The 22,109-nt window shown below is 39.0% G+C and overlaps 1 protein-coding gene across 6 annotated transcripts in view; it reads left to right on the plus strand.

The window, feature by feature from the left end:
- SLC26A5 (solute carrier family 26 member 5) overlaps nt 1–22,109 on the plus strand; it is a 31,521-nt gene that overhangs the window by 7,845 nt on the left and 1,567 nt on the right. For all 6 annotated transcript variants that reach the window (XM_079303157.1, XM_079303155.1, XM_079303158.1 and 3 more), the window contains 16 exons: nt 3,705–3,918; nt 5,553–5,692; nt 8,776–8,886; nt 9,432–9,613; nt 10,114–10,278; nt 11,697–11,849; nt 12,961–13,043; nt 13,138–13,285; nt 14,297–14,410; nt 14,719–14,796; nt 16,236–16,331; nt 17,091–17,197; nt 18,332–18,401; nt 19,797–19,889; nt 20,801–20,923; nt 21,800–22,006. In XM_079303157.1, the coding sequence (XP_079159283.1) occupies nt 3,764–3,918; nt 5,553–5,692; nt 8,776–8,886; nt 9,432–9,613; nt 10,114–10,278; nt 11,697–11,849; nt 12,961–13,043; nt 13,138–13,285; nt 14,297–14,410; nt 14,719–14,796; nt 16,236–16,331; nt 17,091–17,197; nt 18,332–18,401; nt 19,797–19,889; nt 20,801–20,923; nt 21,800–22,006 (2,025 nt within the window). In that variant the 5' untranslated portion in view covers nt 3,705–3,763. The remainder of the gene's footprint in view (nt 1–3,704; nt 3,919–5,552; nt 5,693–8,775; nt 8,887–9,431; nt 9,614–10,113; nt 10,279–11,696; nt 11,850–12,960; nt 13,044–13,137; nt 13,286–14,296; nt 14,411–14,718; nt 14,797–16,235; nt 16,332–17,090; nt 17,198–18,331; nt 18,402–19,796; nt 19,890–20,800; nt 20,924–21,799; nt 22,007–22,109) is intronic.

The following is a 22,109-nucleotide window of genomic DNA, read 5'->3' on the forward strand; positions in this document are numbered from 1 at the left end:
ACATTCGTTATGACCCCACCCAGTCATTTTACCTTTGTACTTATGTTAAAACCAGCTTTGTCTCTCAGGGTGAAAAGTGGAAGGGCATAGGGTACTGGGGAATGAGGACAGAAAGAAAGACATGAGCCATTATGCAGTTCCTGAAATCTCCTGGTTTTGTATATTGCCTCTTCAGATGTAGGAACAGACCTTGCAGTAACTGTGCCTTTCAGTGTACATTTGGGAGAACATATTTGACATAGAGTGGCAGTATTTCCACCAGCCCTTTGGCAGTCACCTGTATTTGTAAGCTTGAAGACACAAAATATTTTGGAGACTTTTTAGTTTGTGATCAAACTTGAAATTCTCTAGCAGATACTGGTACTGTCCACCTGTGCTTTTCTGCTACTTAAAGCAATTTGTGCTCAGCTTCCAAAAGTAAGGGAATTTACTCTTTTAAAACAGGCAAAACAATGGATTTGCTGTTGATTCCCCCATTTCCTTAGGTGGCCCAGACACATTCAGGTTATATATATGTGTTAGGAGAAAAAGTGCCTGTTAAAGCTGCAGGAGTCACATGGTACACCATTCTTAACGTCTCCAGCTTCTTGCTTTTTTTCTCCACATAGTTGTATTTGGAATCTAAGAAACAGCAGTCAAATCTTTATTCCTATAAATTTTATGGTTGCACTCTGATTCATGTGATTTGGATCAAAAATTATTGTCCTCTACAAGAATCAGTGCAAATGGTTTGACAGACCTCCTTTATCAGCTAAGATTGGGAAGAGAAAGTGCTAATTTATTAGTGATAGTGTTATAAATTTGTTTGCTTCACTTCTTTTTTTCCTTTAACACCTTCAATTTGATAATAGCAGTAAGGACATAAGATGGGCCTTTATCAGTCAGATAAAGAATTGCCAACTCTTAAGTCTTTTGCATACAGGTTTTAACTACTTCAACTCAACTCTTATCTGGCTGATAAGATTAATGACACTGTTTCTTACAGCTTTTTAACTTTATTCTTGCCATGAAGTTCAAAGGTTCTTGGAGAACAGTATTCCACTATCCACCATTACCTTTCTCTTCTCTGGATATGGGTCTATGAGTTTTCATAAATCATAGCAGTAAGCTTTCTTTTCATGAAAAAGGAGGCACCTTGCTCTTGCTCTTCTTCTGAGCCTTGGATAGATGTGTTGGCAGTTTGCCATACAGAAAACACTTGGAGAGAGGTGGAACCAGTCGTGGAGTGTTACTGTTTTGCTACTCTATGGACAATGTGTATCATCTCTCATAAAGAAAAGCATCTCAGTCTTGCTCTCTGAGTACTTTTGCAAAAGAGCAGGATGATATCAAAGACTTTAATTGTTACTGAAGTGTCTACATTTTAGTATTTTAGGTGGCCATTAGGGAACATACTTATGCAGGGCTGTTAAGACAAGTTGGTGACATGACATGGAAGAATTGAATGTGATATATTCAGCACTAGTTGTAGGTGGATTTAAGGTCTCTTAATGACGTGTGATTTGTTTTCCATGTTCTTGTATCCAGTGTGAAGGTAAAGACAAGATCCTATCCTCAAGTCACTTTTGTTTTATCTGATTCTCATGATGAGTGCAGTGTAACTTCCTTATTCTAACAGAATCACAAACATTCAATCTGCAGTTTAAAAACCTTCAGACTGAGTGATGGTGAAACTTGGGTTGTGACCTCTGGTAGTATTCCAAGCTGACACTTGCCATGATCTGGATAACTGATTTAAAGTTATGCTTGTGCAGTTGGTCAAATACACCATTTGTATCATTTATTTTACTGTGAAAAACAGAGGCAGGATGGAACTTCTGTTGTTTTCTATATGCTCATAGTACCTGGAAGAGTTGGAGCATGTGTACAGAACTGGAGATCTCCAGACCTCTCCAGGTCTAGATTATATTACAAGCTCATGTGGCTCTTCCATATATTAACCAATCTACTTGAAGCTGAACAAACCAAAAGGTGGAAATTCAGGACCTGAATTGTTTGGGGTTTGTGGGCACTGTCTTGTGTTCTGTCCTTTGTAGCAAAAAGAAGGCAGGCTGCATGGTTTTAAAACCTTGGATAAAATTGTTTGGGTATTGCATTCTCATTTTCTTGGAGAAGTTTGGCCAAAACCAAGTCATTGAACTGATTTGGTTTGTGTCTTTTGAATGCAACTGCAGTTTCTGTTCAGATTTGAGTGGATTTTCTCTTTAGGACTGATTAAAATTGCTTCTTAATTTGTAGATAGAGCCAATGTTGCCAGAACACATCAATTAATTACTGGAAAAGATAGATTATATGTGAATAATGGCATAAGGGACCATTATGGATCCCAGAGCGGTTAAGGCTTGAATGGACTTCTGAGGATCATAGATTACAACCTCCCTGCTCAAGTAGGATTGCTTTTATTTCACACAATGAAGCTGAAGTCTATCTAGAGTGTGCAGCAAATAAAAAGTACAATTTTAGTAAAAACATGCTTTTGTGGCTGACAATATAGGAAAAGTACTGCTTACAAAATACTGAGAACTGAGGAGATGTTAGGCTGCATCAGTTGTAGGAGATAGAGACTATCAAGACCTGAGTGGAAAATTCCAGCACTTTCATCAGAGTGAAGGCATAGATAGCAATATTGGTATTTTGCTGATGGTCTGACTGTATTTGCTGAATCAGAATGTTGGACCAATCATGGTTAGCTTTGTCTGAGTGTTTAGGTAGCAATTTGTTTAATTTCTGCATGGTAACCCTTTCCCAGAAAAGTATTGATGTACAGCTAAAGATGGAACACCCCTGGGTTAGCACCCTGGGTTGAAGGCAAACACATGCTTAAGTGACTTGCTGGACTTGAGCCCAAGGCCTTGTTCACAGTGATGGCTCTGTTTCCCACAGCACTCCCGTTCTGTCATCGAATGTGGCACTAACCAGCATCTCTGCCTAACAGCATAGCAGTCCTGTCACTTTACTCAGAATTGAGAGTTGTGTTTCTTGCCTGGTATTTCTAAAAGCAGCAAAGATGGGGCACTGGAATTAGCAGGGTGTCTTTTAAACATATTAAGATATTTGTGGCACTGAATCAGACAGACAAATTAAACTTTACAAATGTTCTGGCTAGTTTTAAAACTGGGCACATCTCCTGATTCCTGTTTTAGTCAGTGCAGACTGAGAATAGCAGTAAGTGGCACATCCACTGAAATAATAACTGTTTGAAAGTAGTGAATTGTTTATCCTTGAGATGCTGTTTGGAAAAAGAAGCTTCTGAAATAGAGGGGAAAGCAGGTGGATGGATGCAGGAGGCAACTTACAATCTGGAAGAAAGAAGTGGGTTTCTCAGTGTCAAAATCAAGAGTTCTGTCACTAATCAGTTTGTGAGTAAGCAAGAATTAACTCAGTAATAAAGGAATCTCCCTCCTGCAGTGACATATTCTTTAAAAACTGAGGGAAAATCCTGAAAAGCATGAATGTAACCTTCCAAGTTCATTTCAGCTCGTATTTACAAAGTAATTAATGCAAAAGCTTTCATTATGCATGAGAAGCGTAGATTAATACCTTGCATATACTAAAGACTGTGTGATTTATTTTCTTACTTTTGTTACAGACTAATTATACTGCAATCACAGTTCTTGTCTCTAGCTTGTCAAAATACATTATTTGAAAGGAAATGCCAAATCTGAGGTTTAAATGGAAACCAAACTTATTTTGTCTGCAACCAGGTTTTTAGGTGGAGATCGTGAAACTGCTCCTCCTTCACTGCTGCTCTGTGAGATCAACTATGGAAGGTGCTCAAGAAGAAGCAGCATGTCTTGAGCAAACCCAGAGGTATTGTGTGCAGAGACCAATATACAACCAGGAGCTCCTGCAAGGCCAGCTGCACAGGCGACAGAGAACCCCTCAGACTTTAGGGCAGAAGATTGCACATTCTTGTCGGTAGGGGTTTTTGTCTTTATTGGTTAGAAATATTGTAATTCTTAATTGATTCATGCTCTTAGCTGGTAATCTCTTCAAAGAAACCTAAAAGATAAAACCACTAATTCTACTTTGACTATTCAGCAAGACTGGGAAGAAACTGTGTATGTGCTGCTAATGTGTAACTATGGTAGAAAATGTTAGATAAATTAGTTGAATTCCCTTCATCAAAGTCCAAAAAGAAAATATGCAGCATAGGAATGTTAAGTATTAGTCAAATCACGTGACATGAATTCGTAAGACCCAGAAAAATATCTGTCCTTTTATGTGGAAATATTTATGGCCAAATTTGTGCTTCACATGGTCCTTTCACAGAAGAAGGGAGATGTGTAGAAATCTAAATTATTAGTCTAATAAGAACTTACTAAAGGCATTCTCTAGCTTTTAATTAACTGCCTTGGAATCATCTGGTTAGAAGTGAAATGTCTTTATCTGTGTTTCTCTTGCTGTGTGGTACCAGGGGATTTAAGTTCTAGTTAAGTTCTCATTAGCTTTTTATTTATACATGCTTCATTTGTTTTTTTCCCATTTCCTTCTCAAACCTTGCTCTGCTGGACAACAGAATTGGTTTTCTATAAAATATTCCTGTTCACATGATTTGACATTTGGAGATTTGCTTTGTTTTATGGAATGATTTCAATGGTAAAGACACTTAATTCTACTTCAGAAAACTTAATCTGTCCTGAATTAAAAAAAAAAAAAAGTGGATCAAATCCTTCTTGTGATACATCTGCTTAACCATGGAGAAGTGTGGATGACTCTCCCACTTGTAGCAGCAAGCTTCTTCACTGTGCAATTCAGAAATGCTAACAAATCTCCACAATGCTCTTGAAATTCCCTACACAGAAAAGCATAAATTATACATTCCCTGTGTTACATTTTTAGCCAAGTTTAAACTTACCACAGTACAATCATGGTATGGTACAAGGCAATACTGGATAGAGATATATGTTTGCTGGCTCTATTCATTTGTCATGAGTAGGGTTTCAAAAGGTTAATATCTCTGCTAAGAGCCACAAGGGTCAGTACTGCTGGTTTCAGTGCCTTTTCTTTCCAGGTGAAGAAGGGTTATGTTCTCAAATAGCCTGAAAATGGGTCTATCAGTACTAGTAGTGATAGTAATAAGTACTGGTTAAATTAATAGATTTGGTATTTTTAAAGCATAGTAATATATAATGTTATGATCAAACAAATATAAAGCATGGAACTAGTAAATGGGAAAAAAGCATTGCAAAGTACGCTGATGAATGAAAACCACTATCAGGAAGCAAGTTATGCTCAGGGGACTGTTACTAGGAGTGATCTCAGCAGAAGGTGGTGTGTACAGGAACAGTTTTACTTCCCACTGACCTCCAGGCACACAAGACTTTTGTTCTCTTCTCCAGTTCCCTAAGGTTTGTGAACAGCACTATCATGTGATTAAGGGCTAATTAACTAGAGGTGTAGTTGTTTGTGTTTAAGGATGTCTGAAATTACTGTCATCAGGAGTCTGAGCCTGCCTGTAAAGGAGCTGTTTTCTTGTATAGGGATGAAAGAGAATTTTTGCAACCTGTTTGTCCCCTGCTAGTATCTAACTTTCTGCTTTGTATTTCCAGTTGTTCTTCTAAGAAAGCCAAGTCCCATCTTTACAGTTTCTTACCAATTTTAAAATGGCTTCCTCGTTACCCAATGAAGGAATACTTATTGGGAGACATTATCTCAGGTGTAAGCACTGGAATTATGCAGCTTCCTCAAGGTGAGTGTACCTCTTTATTTAATTTTTCCTTCCTTGCTTTTTCTGTGTGTGCTTTTATGGCAGTGCTTGGCATCCTCAAACAGGTGCTCCTGAAAGCAGGATGTGTATCTCAGGGCTCTGTGTGGAGGTCAGCATGGATTCTGCAGACCAGCCCAGAATTGTGATTCTCTTAAAACTGCAAGTCAGTGATACACACCAAACTCTGAAAAATGCTCCCTCTCTAATCAATATCTCAATGGCAGACCAGTTTTTCAGTTTAAGTTCATGTCTAAACTTTTGCTGAATGTGCTGTATTATTTACCAATCACATTGTCCTGAAAGTCATGGCAAATTTCCTACAGAGTAGCACTATCTAACAGACATATAAACATGATGTTTCAGAGAGCAAATGGGATTAAATAACCAAACTGAATTTAATTGGAGAAGAACATGCAAGAATTCAAAGACTAATCCCTAAGGCTAGAAGTCACCAGTTTATGCTGGAACCATAGTGATTTATGTGGTGGAAATAAATCAAAAGTACCGTCTGTAACAAGACTGAAAATCTGTGGAAATTTCTATAAAATTACTTGGAAGTGTCACCCTAAGTAGAGCCCAGTCCTGAAGCAGGAGCAGGCTCTGGAAGACAGAGAAAGCTGGTATTCACTGTTCTGTTCAGCTCCTGGTGAATGGACCAGTAGAATCTTTTGTTTAGTCTGGCACTTACCGTTAGCAGTCTCAGGAGTGTTCAGGAGGTTAGAAAGCAGCAGCACTTCTACAGAAATATCAATATCAATCCCACTGCTCCGGGAATGGCAGCTTCACAATAGCTGCCACAGTCTCAGTAGATTTTTCTGGGGGGTCTTTGAGTCAAGGAAATTCTTTAATTTGTGCAGACCCCTGTCAAGAGGGTGTTGTAATTAAGTATATGTAAGTTTACTTCTGTGTTGACTTATTTCACATTTGCACCTCATTTGTTCCACTTTAGGCTGAAGCAAGTCTGAAAAATTCACCTGTAAATCCAGGATTTTAATAGGTGGTAATCCATTGAAATAATTAAATACCCTAACTTAGTCTGTGCAGATAATTTCTTTATTTTTGTATTTTCCTGGTTTTGTGTAAGTTTTATGATTCCACACATGAAAGCATCAACTTCTCTTAAACTGATAGTTGATGTGGTTAACTCTCAAGCATATCTGTCATGTATTAGAAACAAACATTGTCATAATTTCATAAATTATGAAATACAATTTATGTTGTGACCTGAAAAAACACTAAAATGTAAGTGGTCAACAGTGAACTTTATACTTAATTTCATGACTCTCTTTTAAAATAAACACTATTCATTTGGTGACTCTAAACATGCCTTTAAACTGCTCCTAATCTTTCCATTTCTAAAAACACAAAAGGTGAACTTTCATTTTTCTGTAATGAATATAATTATAGCAAGCATGAGTTCAAAGAAACCTGGGAATTATTCCAGGCAGAACTACAATGACCACGGTGTTTAAGCCATGGCCGCCTATCAAGTCAATATCTATTTATTTCCTTGGCAGTGACACTCTTGAAAAATGCCAGTACAAATGAAAGGGAATAAAAGGGTATTCAGATCAGGAACTTGACACAGACCCACCCTCCCAGTTTTGAACACTGATTTTCAGTTCTGGTTACTTGTACTGATAAGCTCATCATCATATTAAAGGCCAGGCAGTTCCAATACAGGGTATTTGAGAGAGGTACCCCTTGGGTGAGAGAATATATGTGGGATGAGTTTCACTTAATGAAATGCTTGTTTGAGCAAAAGAATAAATGATACCATCAGTCCAGTTTTGGGGAGAATATGAATTTTTGGCTAGGACTCAGACACTGCTCAGGGCAAGGCCCTGTGAATTAATACACTGCACAAGGCCACTTGGATGGCACAGAAGATCCCTAAAGTTTAGCTCTTTTTTTTTGGTAATGTGATGCTTTGGTTCCCTATTTAAATTATTAGGGAGAGGTGTTTTTGAGTATCACTGACCATCCATGGTGGGTGAACCATTGCTTCTGTTTGGAATTTGCACTGGCCCATTGAGATTTTTACCCCTCACTTGGACCAGTCTGCCCAAGTGTGGCAAGAACACACAGGTGTTACTAGCCTGCATTTGTAACAGTGTAGAACCAAGCCAAGCCAGGGTACAGTGTTTTCTCCTTGAGGCCCATTTGTTCTATTCTGGTGTCAATTCTCATTAACATAGCTGTGCAGAACTATTGTTTTGGCTGGAACTGCTTGGGACAGTTATGTGCCATATCACATGGTGTACACCACTTGCTTGTAAGCCTGGTCCCATGATAAGCACACCCTGAGTCACACAGAGGGTGGGAGATATTCTTCCCTAGTGTCCTTTAGAGCTGTTCTCCCCACAGCTCCATAGTTGTGATAGGAATTATGTGGGAGTCCAGGGTATCTCCCTGTCTCCTCTCACTGCATGGAACTGGACAGGGCTTAATGACAAAAAGGACTTTGTTTTTGGGAAGAGTACCAGACTGTATAAGCTCTGTGACCTTAGAGATTGTCAGAAATTATTCTCTGCTTCTTTTTCATTTTGAAGCATGTTTTGTGGAAGCATAAACTGTTACATCATCCCAGTCATTCTGGGGTGAGGGAGGAGGAAATTGTTTAGCCAGTTATAGGTTGCCATGAACACCATGTCTGATCAGAAAAGGAAGAGAAAGTCAAATGTGTCCCACTTGTTATGAGGGTTTGAGTGTTTCTAACTATATTCTTCTGCAGATGAAAACAAAAACAACAGAAGGCATTTGGTGGCCATTAAGGAATGCTTCCACCCACAAAGGCAAAACACACACACACAAGCACACACACACCTCCAGTGCCTGTAATTAGAGACTTTGGTTTCCTGACTCAACCATCATGTTTCTAGGCACTGCCCCTAGAGTATTATACATTTTAAAGACTGTTCCCTGAAAGATCTCCTCTTATTTAAATCCAGAAAAAGTATCTAGATTTCCTATTAGGTGTGTTCAGTTTTAGGCTTAAATCCCTTTGCTTAAGATGGTTTATTTTTGTTGTTTACTTAACATACATATTTGTGTCTGTTTTCTAGGTTTGGCCTATGCTTTGCTGGCAGCTGTTCCCCCAGTATTTGGGCTATATTCTTCATTTTATCCTGTTTTTCTATATACTTTTTTTGGAACCTCAAGGCACATATCAATAGGTATGTCTGTATGGATAACTGAAAGTCTGTCTATGTGTGTTTGTATGTTTAATAAAGCTGTAAAAAATAAAACTGGAGAAATAGAAAGTGTAATTGTTTTTCCATAAATTAAAATTTAAGTGCACAGGAGAAACAACAAATGCATGGAACATAAGCATGTTCCATTGTTAGTCTATCCATTTTACTTAGGAAGCAGTAGAAGAGCATCTTAGATTAGATTTAGAGATGTGTGCTGCAAACTCCTGAACTATGCTTTTCATTGCTGCAGTCAGCTGTCTGTGTGGCCAGGATGAATCTTGAATTTGCAAAATAGAAACTGAGATAGGAAAACATGATAGTGTTTGCCTACTGCAAAGGTGTATGTTCACCATCTAACTGGCTTTAATAGTGCTCAGTACTGGAGCAGATTTGGGGACTAAAAATATATTACTAAGGTAGAAAACTCATTTTAATTTAAATCTACATATCTCAATAAGAACCACTCCTAAAAAAAAAAAATCTTGCCAGGATTTTAAGCAATTACTTTCCTCTCCCTTTTATTTCAGGCACTTTTGCTGTGGTTAGTATGATGATTGGTGGTGTTGCTGTGAGAGAAGTGCCTGAAGAAATTATTCATCAGGACTTTAATTCTACTAATATTACAGATGTCCTTGAATATTACAGTGCTAAGGATACCAAGAGGGTGCAGGTAGCTGTGGCTCTCGCCTTTCTTTCAGGACTTATCCAGGTATGTGCTCACAGTTTGCTGCAAGGGCAGCTGCTGCTAGACTTGCAGGGAGTGCTGGGTCACAGTGGATCCCCTGTAACCAGACTTGTGCTTCTGCACTGCTCCATGTAGGACACAGGCTGCTTTATGGCAGCCACCTAACAGAACTGGGGATGGATGTGTTGGAGGCAGAACTTTATCTGGCATCTTAGCTGGACTGGAAAAAAAATGGGATCTTCTCCCTTTTCAGTTTTTCTTATCCCATCAGAAAAACTCAACTGGTGTTCTCTAATCTGTCCATCAATGCATACAAACATACCTATATCTCACACTGGACCTGCCATGGAAGTGCCATGGAAGATTGGATGTGCTGATGGCTGCTTACTGAACTGTGGCTTTAAAAAAGCCAAGTTCAGGATTGTCTGATCTGGCTTGGGCATTGAGGAAAGGAGAGGGGGGTGTGTGTGCTGTATCCAGGCTATAGTGGGAGTGACATACTTGACACTTCTGTTTTTCATTAGTTGTGTTTAGGTTTCCTTCGGTTTGGCTTTGTGGCCATCTATCTAACGGAGCCTCTGGTGCGAGGATTCACCACTGCAGCTGCAGTTCATGTCTTTGTTTCCCAGTTAAAGTATCTCCTTGGCATCCAGACCTGCCGGTACAGTGGGCCCCTCTCAGTTGTATATGTGAGTAACTGCACTTACTATTCATGCAAATCCTGTGTTGTCTAGTTTCTAAGCTTTTTTCTGTTTTTATGTATTATTTGGCACTAAGTAGAATAATCTTCAGTATTGAACACTGGGTATAAGATATTTAAGTACCATAGCAATATATTAATATCAGAAAGTGCAGCTCAAGTATGACTTGATAGATCCATACAGTCTGAGATGGGCGGATTTTGGAATTCTGTTGAATGTAGTTTCCTAATGTGGACAGATATTGTTCATTAAGCAAGTCTCTTGTGCCCTAGGGGGAAATGTGCTCCTGAAATGCTTCACTGTAAATCAGGCATGTTCTGCAAAGCTAGGACATGTTACTCTCAGAATCTTTCCACTCTTAAATGGAAGAAAAGGGAAGATCTCATTTGTCTGTGAAAACTTAAGCTTTTGAGCTGATTGATGGCTCAGCAATAATGAAGCTTCAGGATTTCATCTACATGTAGAATATAGAAAATACTTTGTGGGAATCTTTTTGTATGTTTGTGCAGATATAACAAACCTTTTGCAAACAAGTCTGCATTAATGATTAATTCCAAAATTTGCTGTTCAGTTCACTAAACTGGGAACCAGTCATACTAACTACCAAACAAATAGAAGGGAAGTTATAAATTCAGGATGTGTACTACCAGGACATCTTGAATGTATAATATCCTGACAGTTGTTGCAATTTTCAAGCTGCATAAGGAAGAGTATGCTTGTCTTCTTTCCAAGGTCTCTCTAGAGGTTATTTATTTATTTTAATGCAGTGGAAGAAGGAGGAATAATCAGTATGGGGAATTATTTACCCTCTGGCAACTTGTGTATTCCAGCAGGACTTTTTCTAACTCCCTTTTAGTAAGCGTTTTTAATTAAAAGGTATTTGGAATAATGGCCAGTTCAGCAGCATTGCAGGGATCACTGTTATTTAACCATATTGTTATGGCAACCTCGATAGTTCTACCAGCAGCTTTATTGTTTTAGAATAGTTTATGCAGCTCTAAGTAAATGTGACTTGCCAAAAAATATTTGAAGGTATTAGAAGGAATTTGCAGTTATTGCTTTCAGGTAGCTTCCACTGAAGAATATGTGTGAAAATGCTGAGAATGAGAGACATGGTTTAGTTTCGATTTTTTTTTACCCCTATAAAGTTTTTCTCCAAATTTTTGCCCCTTTTGAGCAACACTGATATTGTAAATGATTCAAGTGCATTTCTCTCACTGAGATATTCAAGTGTTCTATGTTTTGTAGGAATAATGGGTATTTTGGTGAGGCCCTGGTTCACTGTGGTTATAAATTTAGAATGAAACCACAGCTGAAAAGCAATGTATAATTTGCTCTTTTGTGGCAAATCTCCATGAAGATTCTGTTTTCTTAAGAATAATTATGATGCTTCTGGTATGTTACAGACCCTAGCTGCCGTGTTTACAAAAATAACAACAACCAATATTGCTTCACTGATTGTTGGATTAACATGCATTGTTCTATTGTTGATTGGCAAGACAATCAATCTCCGGTTTAAGAAGAAGCTCCCAGTTCCTATTCCTATGGAGATCATTGTGGTAAGCCAGCTGGGAAATTCTATGGCTAAATTATATTCTAAAGCTGTGGAAACTATCTTATGTTCTACCTATTCTTACTGAGCTTGAGAGTAACTTCCATTGGACATAATTCATTTGAGCCTTAATCCAATTGAAGATTTGGATTATTTTAAAATTAAGAATTGGAATTCCCATATGGAGAGCATAAAGTCACAAAGAAAAGTTGAAAAACAATTTAAATACCCCCAGTCCCCTATAGCAATGGGTAGATATATATGTGTTGTAAAACCTTCTCTATCGAGAAGTTTGGACACCTGATTGATTCTCTGCAAGACAATGCAGAGTGTCTTGAGTGCATTTCCCACTTGGAGTCTAAGAGTGGCATTTCCCACTTGGAGTCCAAGAGCTCAGAACCCTCAGACTGATAACTGGCTGCAGCACTGATTCTGTTTCAAACAACTAGTCTAAAATACCTGTATAGAACAGACTGTCATAAAGCCTACAGCTCAGACAACCTTTGGCCTTTAAAAGTGATTTGGTTTAAAAATGAGTTCTCAGATTACTGCAGCTCTCAAAAAACCTGCACATAATGGAATCAAGAAAAGGAATAATTGAGGCTACAAGCTCAATCTAGATAGAAGGAACAAAGAAAAGGGATGCCAGTGAGAGATGAGGGAGATGGTATAATAGAGTATTTTTTGATAGACAACAGCAAACCAGTGTTCCTTTCTTTGCTGTTGCATCAGTTCTCTTTACAGGTAACAGGCACATGCAAATAAGGCAGTGCACACAGGCAGGAATGTCTTTGCACTTAATTTTTCCAATACACTAATTTGCCTGAGCTTGGCTTAGGCAAAGGGAATTTGAGTGATTCATATCATGCCATATAGCATGTTCCACTTAAATGTTTACAAAAAAACTATAAAATCAGGATAAGTTGGACATGATGAATGGAAAGTCATGATGCTTCCAACTTTTTGTCTGCTTTTTTAGCCCCAACTCATAGAAAAGTGATTGACAAATAAATGTAACCCCTTGTGTGTATTAATCATTGTCAGCTAACCTTTATATCTCTTCAGGTGGCTTTATCTCTTTTTAGATAATGTTTACAAATGTGTTTGTGGATTTTTAGGTCATTATTGGCACAGGAGTCTCAGCTGGAATGAATCTGAATGAGTCATACAAAGTGAATGTTGTTGGGGATATTCCTCAAGGGTAGGGATGATACATTCTTATTTAGACTCTGTCTTTTCTGTATTGCATTTGATTCTTATCATATTAATATTTAAATATTAATTTCATCTCCAAGGTTACGTGCACCAGCAGTTCCTGAGATTCAGCTAAGCCCAGCAATACTTGGGGATGCAGTAGCAATAGCAATAGTTGGATTTTCAATGGCTGTGTCAATGGCCAAGATCTTTGCCCTTAAACATGGTTACAACATCAATGGGAATCAGGTAAAAGTAGCAGGGTTGCTTTGTTGAAAATTCTTGGTAGCATCTTTGTTACATCATTAAAGTAGAGTGTGATATTGGCAAAAATGAGGGGTTTTTAGTAGAATAGTGGAATCATGCCACATTTAAAGGCCAGGAATTAGTTCTTCTTCTGGCTGTGTTTAAATAACAAGTTTCACTTTTAGCTTAATTTTGGGAAACCTGCTTCTGCTATACTTGGACATGCAGATGAATATTAATTTTTGAGATAGACATTACTTGGTCATACTGTCTTCATCAGCAGCTGTATTTTCTCTGCTTTCTATAATAAAGCAAAGCATAGAGGTCCCATGCCATAAATACAGTACCTTATGTATCAAAGAACTCTTGTCTAGAGTTTCAAAATTCCAATTATGTTTTATAGTTTCTTTTTATTCCCGCCCATTGCAAATGGGCAACTTGTAATTTTCTGGGGCAGAAATTGGCCCTGTCTGTACTTAGAATTCTGAGCATGACTTGAGTGATAAGGACTATGTTTAGGACTCCCTAAAATGAAAATTATGTGCCCTCCTTACCTACTCTGGCCTTCCTGTGCAATTTAGAATCAATACTTCAACAAGGATATTGGTAGATATCCTTGTGGTGTTAAGGGAGACAGAGTTCCTGTGCTGTAACACATCTAAAGCACACATCTGACACAGCACAGATCAGCTCTTCCCCCCTTATCAAAAATATTGCCTTCCTCTGAGAGAAAATTAAGTTTCCCTATGGAGTTTTACATCTGGTCAGGTCAATCTCATCCTTTATGTCATTGTGCTCTGTTACCCAAAGACAGCATTTCTTTAGAAACTTTATTTAGCATGCATGTGCATGTGTGAGTATAAGCTACAATTAGGTTGCTCATTCTCTACAATGATATTGCTAGAAAGCACTGTAAATAAGATGTGGTTGTTAATGTCTGTGGATAGTTCCAGCTTGGTACCACTGCTAGGTATAATTGCTTTTGGCTTTTTTTGGCTTTATTGTGTAACACAGGAACTTATTGCTTTGGGAATATGCAACTCTGTGGGGTCATTTTTCCAAACCTTTCCAGTCACGTGCTCAATGTCTCGGAGTCTTGTCCAGGAGAGCACCGGTGGAAAAACTCAGGTATGTAGAATGCCCAAATCCTGAGCCAAAGGATGTTTACTCCTTGGAGCTCCAACAGTAAAGTCTGAAGCTTTTCCAGATGGCTGTGCTTCTCTGCCTGGGCCAGAAGAAATAACGAATTTCCCATGTTTCAAATCCAGACTGGGTCAGGATAGAAAGCAGCGCGATAGGCAAAATGGGTGAACTGAATGGAAAGAATCAAAAGTCATTTGAACAACCAGCATTGTTGAAAGCACAAGGGGTTAGCTGATCAGTAGTATTTCTGCTTGGGGACACTTATAAATAATCTCTGGCTTTTTTTCCTTCAGATTGCAGGTGCACTCTCTGCAGTTATGGTTCTGTTGGTAATTGTGGCTATTGGATACCTTTTTGAGCCACTTCCTCAGGTAAGAAGGTTTTTCATATTAGGTATTGCATTGACTGTGAGTAGAGGCCCATGACTATTGCTATAATTTGAGATTGTGGGAGGGTTAGTAAACAACAGTTAGGCTTTGATCTGGAAACCTTTAAATTTTGTATGCATTTTTGCTGTAAATTAGCCTAGAAATAAATAATGTTTTGAATGATCCAGCATGCTTTTTGTTGTTGTTGTTTTTTTTTTTTATTGAATATCTTGGACTCTGTCCTTAGAACATAAGAATACCTTCAAGCAATTCCTCTTTAGAACTGTTTAGGTTGGAAAGGACCTTTAAGATCATTGAGTCCAGCTGTTATCTCAGCACTGCCAAGCCCACCACTGAATCACGTCCCTAAGTGCCATATCTACTTACTTTAAATATCTCCAGGGATGGTGACTCAGCCACTTCCTGGGTAGCCTGTTCCAATTCTTGACAAACTTTTCCATGAAGAAGCTTTTCCTTGTTTCCAGTCTAAACCTCTCCTGGCACAACTTGAGCGATTTCCTCTCATTCTGTCACTTTTTATTTCAGAAAATAGTCCAATCCCCACCTGGCCACAACCTCCTATCAGGCAGTTTAGAGAGTGATAAGGTCTCCTCTGAGCCTCCTTTCCTGCAGGCTGAACACATTCAGCTGCTCCTCATCAGACTTGTGCTCCAGACCCTTCCCCAGCTCCATTGCTCTCCTCTGGACTTGGTCCAGCACCTCAATGTTCTCCTTGTAGTGAGGGGCCCAAAACTGAACACAGTATTTGAGATGTAGCCTCACCAATGCTGAATACAAGGGGACAATCACTGCCCTGGGCCTGCTGGCCACATTTGATTGCATCATAGGAATTCTGGGTTGAGGTTAAAAAGTTAAAAGCAAGTCACAGCTTGGCTAGTAGAATGCTGGGGCTGTATGATGGCTCAGCATGATGAGTTGGGTTTGCTGCTGTTTATACTTATTTGTATAAAAATATATTTATATGAATAAGTGTATTTCTGACTTTAAAAAGAAATCTGTTTCTGGTGATGTGCAAAGGATGATACACAATTCCTGTTTCTTGTTACAGGAGTTGGAACTTGGTTTACAACTATATGAGTGTTGTAGGAATTGTTTCAGTATGTTGTAGAGAAAACATGAATTTGAGATTATAGTCTACTGCTTCAGGCACTGTAAGTGTAGCAGCATGAAATGTAGGAGCATGTGATTCCTCTTGCTAGGAAAGAGTAAATCAAACTGGACTGAACTGGTTTGCCATTTCTGCAGATGCAGTAAAAGCACATGTCCACTGAACTACCTGAAAAATTGTGGGTTTTTAGATAGAACATCTCTTCAGTGGACTTATATCAGTTATAAAGCACAGAAGTAGTTAATTGTGATATTTTTTGAAGTTCTTACTTGGCATTTTACTTCTGAAAATTGCACTTTTGTAATGTTCTTAGGCAGTGCTAGCTGGAATTGTCATGGTGAACCTAAAGGGAATGCTTAAACAGTTTAAAGATATCTTGCGCTTCTGGAGAACCAGTAAGATTGAGCTGGTAAGTATTGCTCAGCTCACTGCATATATTTTACACAATTAAATTAGTTGCTCTCCCCAAAACAGCATAGAAACTTACCAAGGAGTTACAAATTAGTGTTGTATTGCAGATAAACATAAGACAGGGAGCTGGAAGTACCCTGGGAGAGTGATCTGTTGGAGGCAAGAATATTTTTGTTGTTGCTCAACAATCTTGTAACTCAGGTCAGAAGTAGTTTGGTTGCAGTAAAAGCAAAATTCTGGCAATTTTGCTATAGGAACTGCACTGAAGGCTATGGGAAGGTCTGAGAAGAATTTGAAAGCAGAGTAATGAAGAAAACCATTTGAAGGTATTTGCAATCTTTTAAGACAAACCAAAAACCTGGCTGAAGTGGACCAGAGCTAAGAGTGCATTGGAGGGAGCATTTTGGTGGCATTTCTCTCCTGAATGAACAGGTTGATGGAACTGAGTTAGAGCTACTTGCAACCCTTGAGTATTATTTTTTTATCCTAAGGTATTTGGAGTCTGGTCGAACAGGGTTCCTTGGAGAACAGGACATAAGGCATTAATTAATATTGTGACAGTCATATGTTAGAATACCTGCAGCTTTTATGCCCTTCTGAAAGGTTAAGGCAATTCCCATCTGGCATCATGATGGGTTACATTAGAGCCTGTTCCTGATCAGAAGTGATACATAGATTTTGAGTTTGGATTATGCTGTTGTTTTTGGTTTTTAACAGGAAAGGATGCATAATAACTCAGACCTTTTCTTTGTTTTAGGCCATCTGGGTGGTAGCTTTTGTGGCTTCTGTTTTCCTGGGACTGGACTATGGTTTGCTTACTGCAGTAACATTTGCAATGATAACCGTTATTTACAGAACACAAAGGTCAGATTTCTTCTTTATCAAAATAAGTGTTTGCTGATCTTCTATTTGGTTTTGTTTAAGAGGTGCAAATAAACAGAAGTCCATTCCACCCTCTTCAACTGCATGCTGTATGGAATTTCCTTTCTAATACAGGTCATGCCCTTTGGCTCTGACCCAGGGTTCATGGTTTCTGTTTCTGAGAATGAAATTTTTAGAGGGCATGAACTTGCACTCTTAGTAATAAACAAAAGATTTTTCATTTCTCATAGTGGTTAATCTTGTTTAATTTTTTTAATGCTTAGAGTTTAGAATTTTAAATCTTCTTGTTGCCAGTTTCAGTACATGATTATGTTTTGTGTGCACTAATTGTCATGGACAAGCTGAAGTTGTGTCAGGTTATCATGGGATGGATGCTTAGGTATTTTAAAGAAAGTTCTAATTTGTAAAATACCATGGCTGTTCTAGTATTCAAGTCACTTCTTCCCATTCAAAGTGACAAAGCTCTTATTGTGAAGCTTTCTAAGTCTACAGTGAAATGATTGCCTGTGTGGATAGGACTGGCATGTGAGGCTTTTGAGCTTAAGGTCTGGGACAGGTGGAAACTGTGTACAAGTCTTGGTTCCATCTGCCTTGGAATGAAGGTAAATTGTGAGATTTCCACTCTGCATAAATAAGAGAATTTTTCTGCCATCTCTATACTGTTTTATTTCAAACAGAACAGTAATGTACTTTGCTATCACAGTTCCTGTGAGTTGAGAATATTCATCTGCTTAGGCATTGTCCTGGGAGCAGAGTGGCTCTTTGAAATTAAAACATGTTTTCTGCCAGTATGAGTTTGCCTATTTGCAAGACAGTCAATAGAGTTGCACCAACTGGTGCTGCAGAGCATTTGCCCTGTACTTTTGCATGCTTTGACTCTTGCTTTTCCTAAATAACATTTCAGTGCTAAGCTTATAAATAGTTTTTGCACTGACAGAAAAGATTTTAATTGTGGTCTGCCATAAACTGCTCACTGCATTTAACCATGTTTAGATAATCCTGTACCAGACAGGCTCTGCAGAATGATTGTTTAAAATAAGTTTCAGTCTGTATTAAAAACTCAGGTTTCCACTTTATAAGTGATAATATAGAAATATTTGTTTCCTTTCTCTCTAGCCCTGAATACAGAATCCTTGGTCAGATTCCTAACACTGACATCTACTGTGATGTGGAAGAATATGAAGAGGTAGGAACATGCTCTTCTGCATTGAGTGGTGTAATTCAGTGGAGCAAAGACAGCTGTGGCAATTTGCTGCTTTACCCTACCACACTGCAGCCATGTGCTGGGCTGGCTGCTGAGCATTCATTCACCTGTGTTGAAAGGAAAGAAATAAATTTGGGTTTAGTGGTAAAAGTTGCTTTGTTCAAAATGCAAGCTCTTTGTACTGCATGTACATTTACCAGGCAGTGATCAAAAGTACTTTTATGCTTCCATTGTCCAAGTGTTTTGGAATACCACTGCTAATCCTGCTGTGCACACAAGTGCATACCAGGCCACCTTCTTTATGTGTTTGGCAGAAGTGCATGGAATCCATGGAACCCAGGATCCAAACTGATATGCTCTTAATTGCACAAACTGTTCAAAACAACATCTCACCTATCCCCTGCTCATTAAATATACATGATTAATGGCACAATTGCTCACCATGCACTTAGCTGCTCATAAATGCAATTTTGTTCAACAAGAAGTTGATGAAAGCATTGTTATCAGTGTGATGGATATAAGCATGCTGTATTTATTCTCAAACAGCAGCTACAATTTTCTGCACTCTCTCCTATGTTCTCAGAGATGCTGCTATGAAAGTTACATCCTCCTTTACTGAGGAACCAGTCTGTAAAAACCTCTGGAAAAAGATAAAGCAGTTCTGCTTTAAATATGATGCAAAACAGGAATACGAGTGCACACATTTCTATCAGTTTTCAAAGAAGAGGAGACTCTGTTTCTGTTACTCTGAATGCAGTCAGCATTTCCTCCTGGGTAAAGGTGGGGTTGGCAGCATATGGCAGGCTGGGTCTCTGCTGCTGGCCAGGTCATTTGCATTCAAAATGTCACAGTTCAGCCTGTTTAGAGATGACTGCATTTAAGGTAGGGGAGAGAAGTGAATATCAAGACCTGTCTGAAGGTCTGGATAAAACCAAAGATATGAAAGGTTGGTTTTCTTGGTACCTGGGAAGTCAAGGAAAAAAAAAAAAAAAAAGAGAGAGGGAAATAAGTTCCTTATGCCTGTAGAAAGGGAGGCTAAAAGCAAGCAGTTCTAGGAGTGCATTATACCAGCTGCAAATAGCAACATCAGAGAACTGCAAATATTTAGGGTTTATTTTTATTTTTATGGTTGTACATTTTGGTGGAATATAGAAGGAGAAATGTTACCAGGCATTGATAGTGTGCAGTTTTACACTGGGAAAGGGAGAGGTTCTGATCTCCTGGTTGCCTTTGCTCACAACAGTGCCAACCTTCTTTATCTGGCACATACTGAGAGCCGTCCAGGGTTGGCTGTTGTACTGCTGCATGTTCATGTGTCTTGTGATCACACAGGGGCTTTTATTCTATTTAACTGTGCATATCCAATATTTTCCTTAGGTTAAAGAATATCCTGGAATCAAAATATTTCAAGCTAATTCATCTCTTTATTTTGCTAATAGTGAGTTGTATAGAAACACACTGAAGAAAAAGGTGAGTAAATTCTTTAATGTCTGAATTCTTTAGTGTCCTGAAAATTCCAGCTGGCTTCTGAAACATGCTCACCTTTCAGCTCCTTTAGTGTAGCCCAGCACAGTGTTTCTCAGCCTGCAGCTCCTGGTGGTCTGTAAAATATGAGAAGGTGACTCTCCAGCCAGCTATAAATTATCTTAGGAAGTGACAAGGTGGTGGGAGGGAATAAGCTGACAATATAGCTTCATACTGACTGCTCGTGAGTGGAAAGTGGTGGGTGCAGAGCACAAACTGGTCAAACCTTTTTTTTCTCTTTTCAGCAGGAAACTAGTTGCTGAGCTGAAAACAAAATGGGAATAAAAGTTTTCTTGTTGAATAAATAACTTTACTAAGTGTAAGGCCGTGGAATGCTGTGGGCATTTAGTGCCTCTCATGACAGATGACAGGCACACAGGGTGTGCCCCACTGCCTGTGTCACCCGGGCTTTTGCTGGGTTCTAGTGGCAACAGCAGAACCACCCAGTGACAACTGTGCCTGTACTAACTTCTGAAAAATTTTTCTGTAGCTCCTGTGGAGAGTCTTATACAAAACAGGTGGGTGGTACTTGCCCTCACAAAGCAAGAGAACTTGGTGATTGTTGTCCAAATGCACTTCTCTCCCCTTTGCTCTCTGCACTCCAATCAGCATTTGGTTGAAACACGACACTATCTGATTTCAAGAAAAGAATGAGATGCATCTTTCCCTCATCTTGTTAACACAGTGCTTGCCAAGATGATTGCTTCTTTACACTGTTCTCAGCCCCACTAAGGGAAGGTGGAAAATGCAGGCTTCTTGTTTAAATTTATGGTAGTGATTAATTCAGTGCAAATTGATACTCCAGTGCCATCCTAACAAGCTGAATCTCCTCTGATCATACTTTCTTCTCCTGACAGACTGGAGTGGACCCTAGTGCCTTATTAGCAGCAAGGAGAAAAGCCCAGAAGCGCCATGCCAGCGAGATAAAGGCAGCAAATGAGCACAGAAAGAAAGCTGTGCTGAGGCTCGTGAGCTCTTCGGTAAATATTTACCTCTGCTTTATCAGCTTACAGGCTGCTTTCAGGTGTTACTGTTGTGTTTCATACAAGGTGTGCTGCTTAGGGAGCAAGTGCTGTGCAGTGGGGACAGGTAGCTGAAGGAACAGTGTAAGGATCAGAGGCTCACTGCTGTATTGGATAGTTGTGTTGGACCTTGATTTCATTCAGGTAGCACAGAGTGGCACAGAAACTCTTCACACTGTCATGCTGCCTCACCAGTGGTGTTGGCAGAAATCAAAGGGATCCTGCCTCTACCCCTCCCCACACATTTGGAATAATAATGTAGAAATAAGATACTATAAAATTAATTCAAATTAGCAGCCCCTGTAACAAGAAGGTGCTATCCCCTCTGCTAATCCTGGCATGGCCAAGATACACTGAGAAGGGTTATTTGGGATGTGCTTGTACTTTTATGCATGTTTAAACTTACTGCCATGGTTGGAGATGATGTGTGATTTTACCGTGAGAAACCTAAAAAAGGCCTAACTTGGGAGCACAATTGCTGTTCTTTATTTTGAATACATAAGTCTTGATGGAATCAGCCAGGGATAAGACAAGGAACTGGAGTAAAAATGTGTTAGTAAAGATGAACAGGTGTCAGTGTTTGAAGGAAATGGTAATTCAGTCCTGAGATAACAGCTTTAATCTGCTTGTGTGTGACTGTAAAAAGGCTGGGCATAGGGAACAAACCTTGATATACAGAAGAAATGGAAGTGCATGTGCATGTCAAGCCAGGTTCTGTACGACCAAGAGCTGTTCACCTTTTAAAGACTTCAAGAACACACTAGTGAGGGGAGCAAAGGGATGTACATTGAAAAAGCTTTGACTGCCTTTGATCTTTATTCTCTTCTCTCCCAGACAAACGACGTAGAAGCAAGTGCAAAACATGAGATAGCAAGTGATGACTTACCTGTGAATGGAAAATTTGCAGATTCTAGTGTACAGGACACGACTCTTGATGAACATGAACACTTTGTGGAGCCCAAAACGAATATTCACTCTTTAATTCTGGATTTCACCCCAGTGAATTTTGTGGATTCAGTTGGAGCAAAAACACTAAAATTAGTAAGTAGGTTTTTTTTCCACAGAAAAACCCACAGAAAACTTTTCAGATACTTAATGAGGAACCTGTCAGCATGAAATATTACTGCCTGCTTAAATACAGTCC

Source organism: Erithacus rubecula (assembly GCF_903797595.1).
Source record: "Erithacus rubecula genome assembly, chromosome: 4".
In the NCBI taxonomy this organism is placed as follows: Eukaryota; Metazoa; Chordata; class Aves; order Passeriformes; family Muscicapidae; genus Erithacus; species Erithacus rubecula.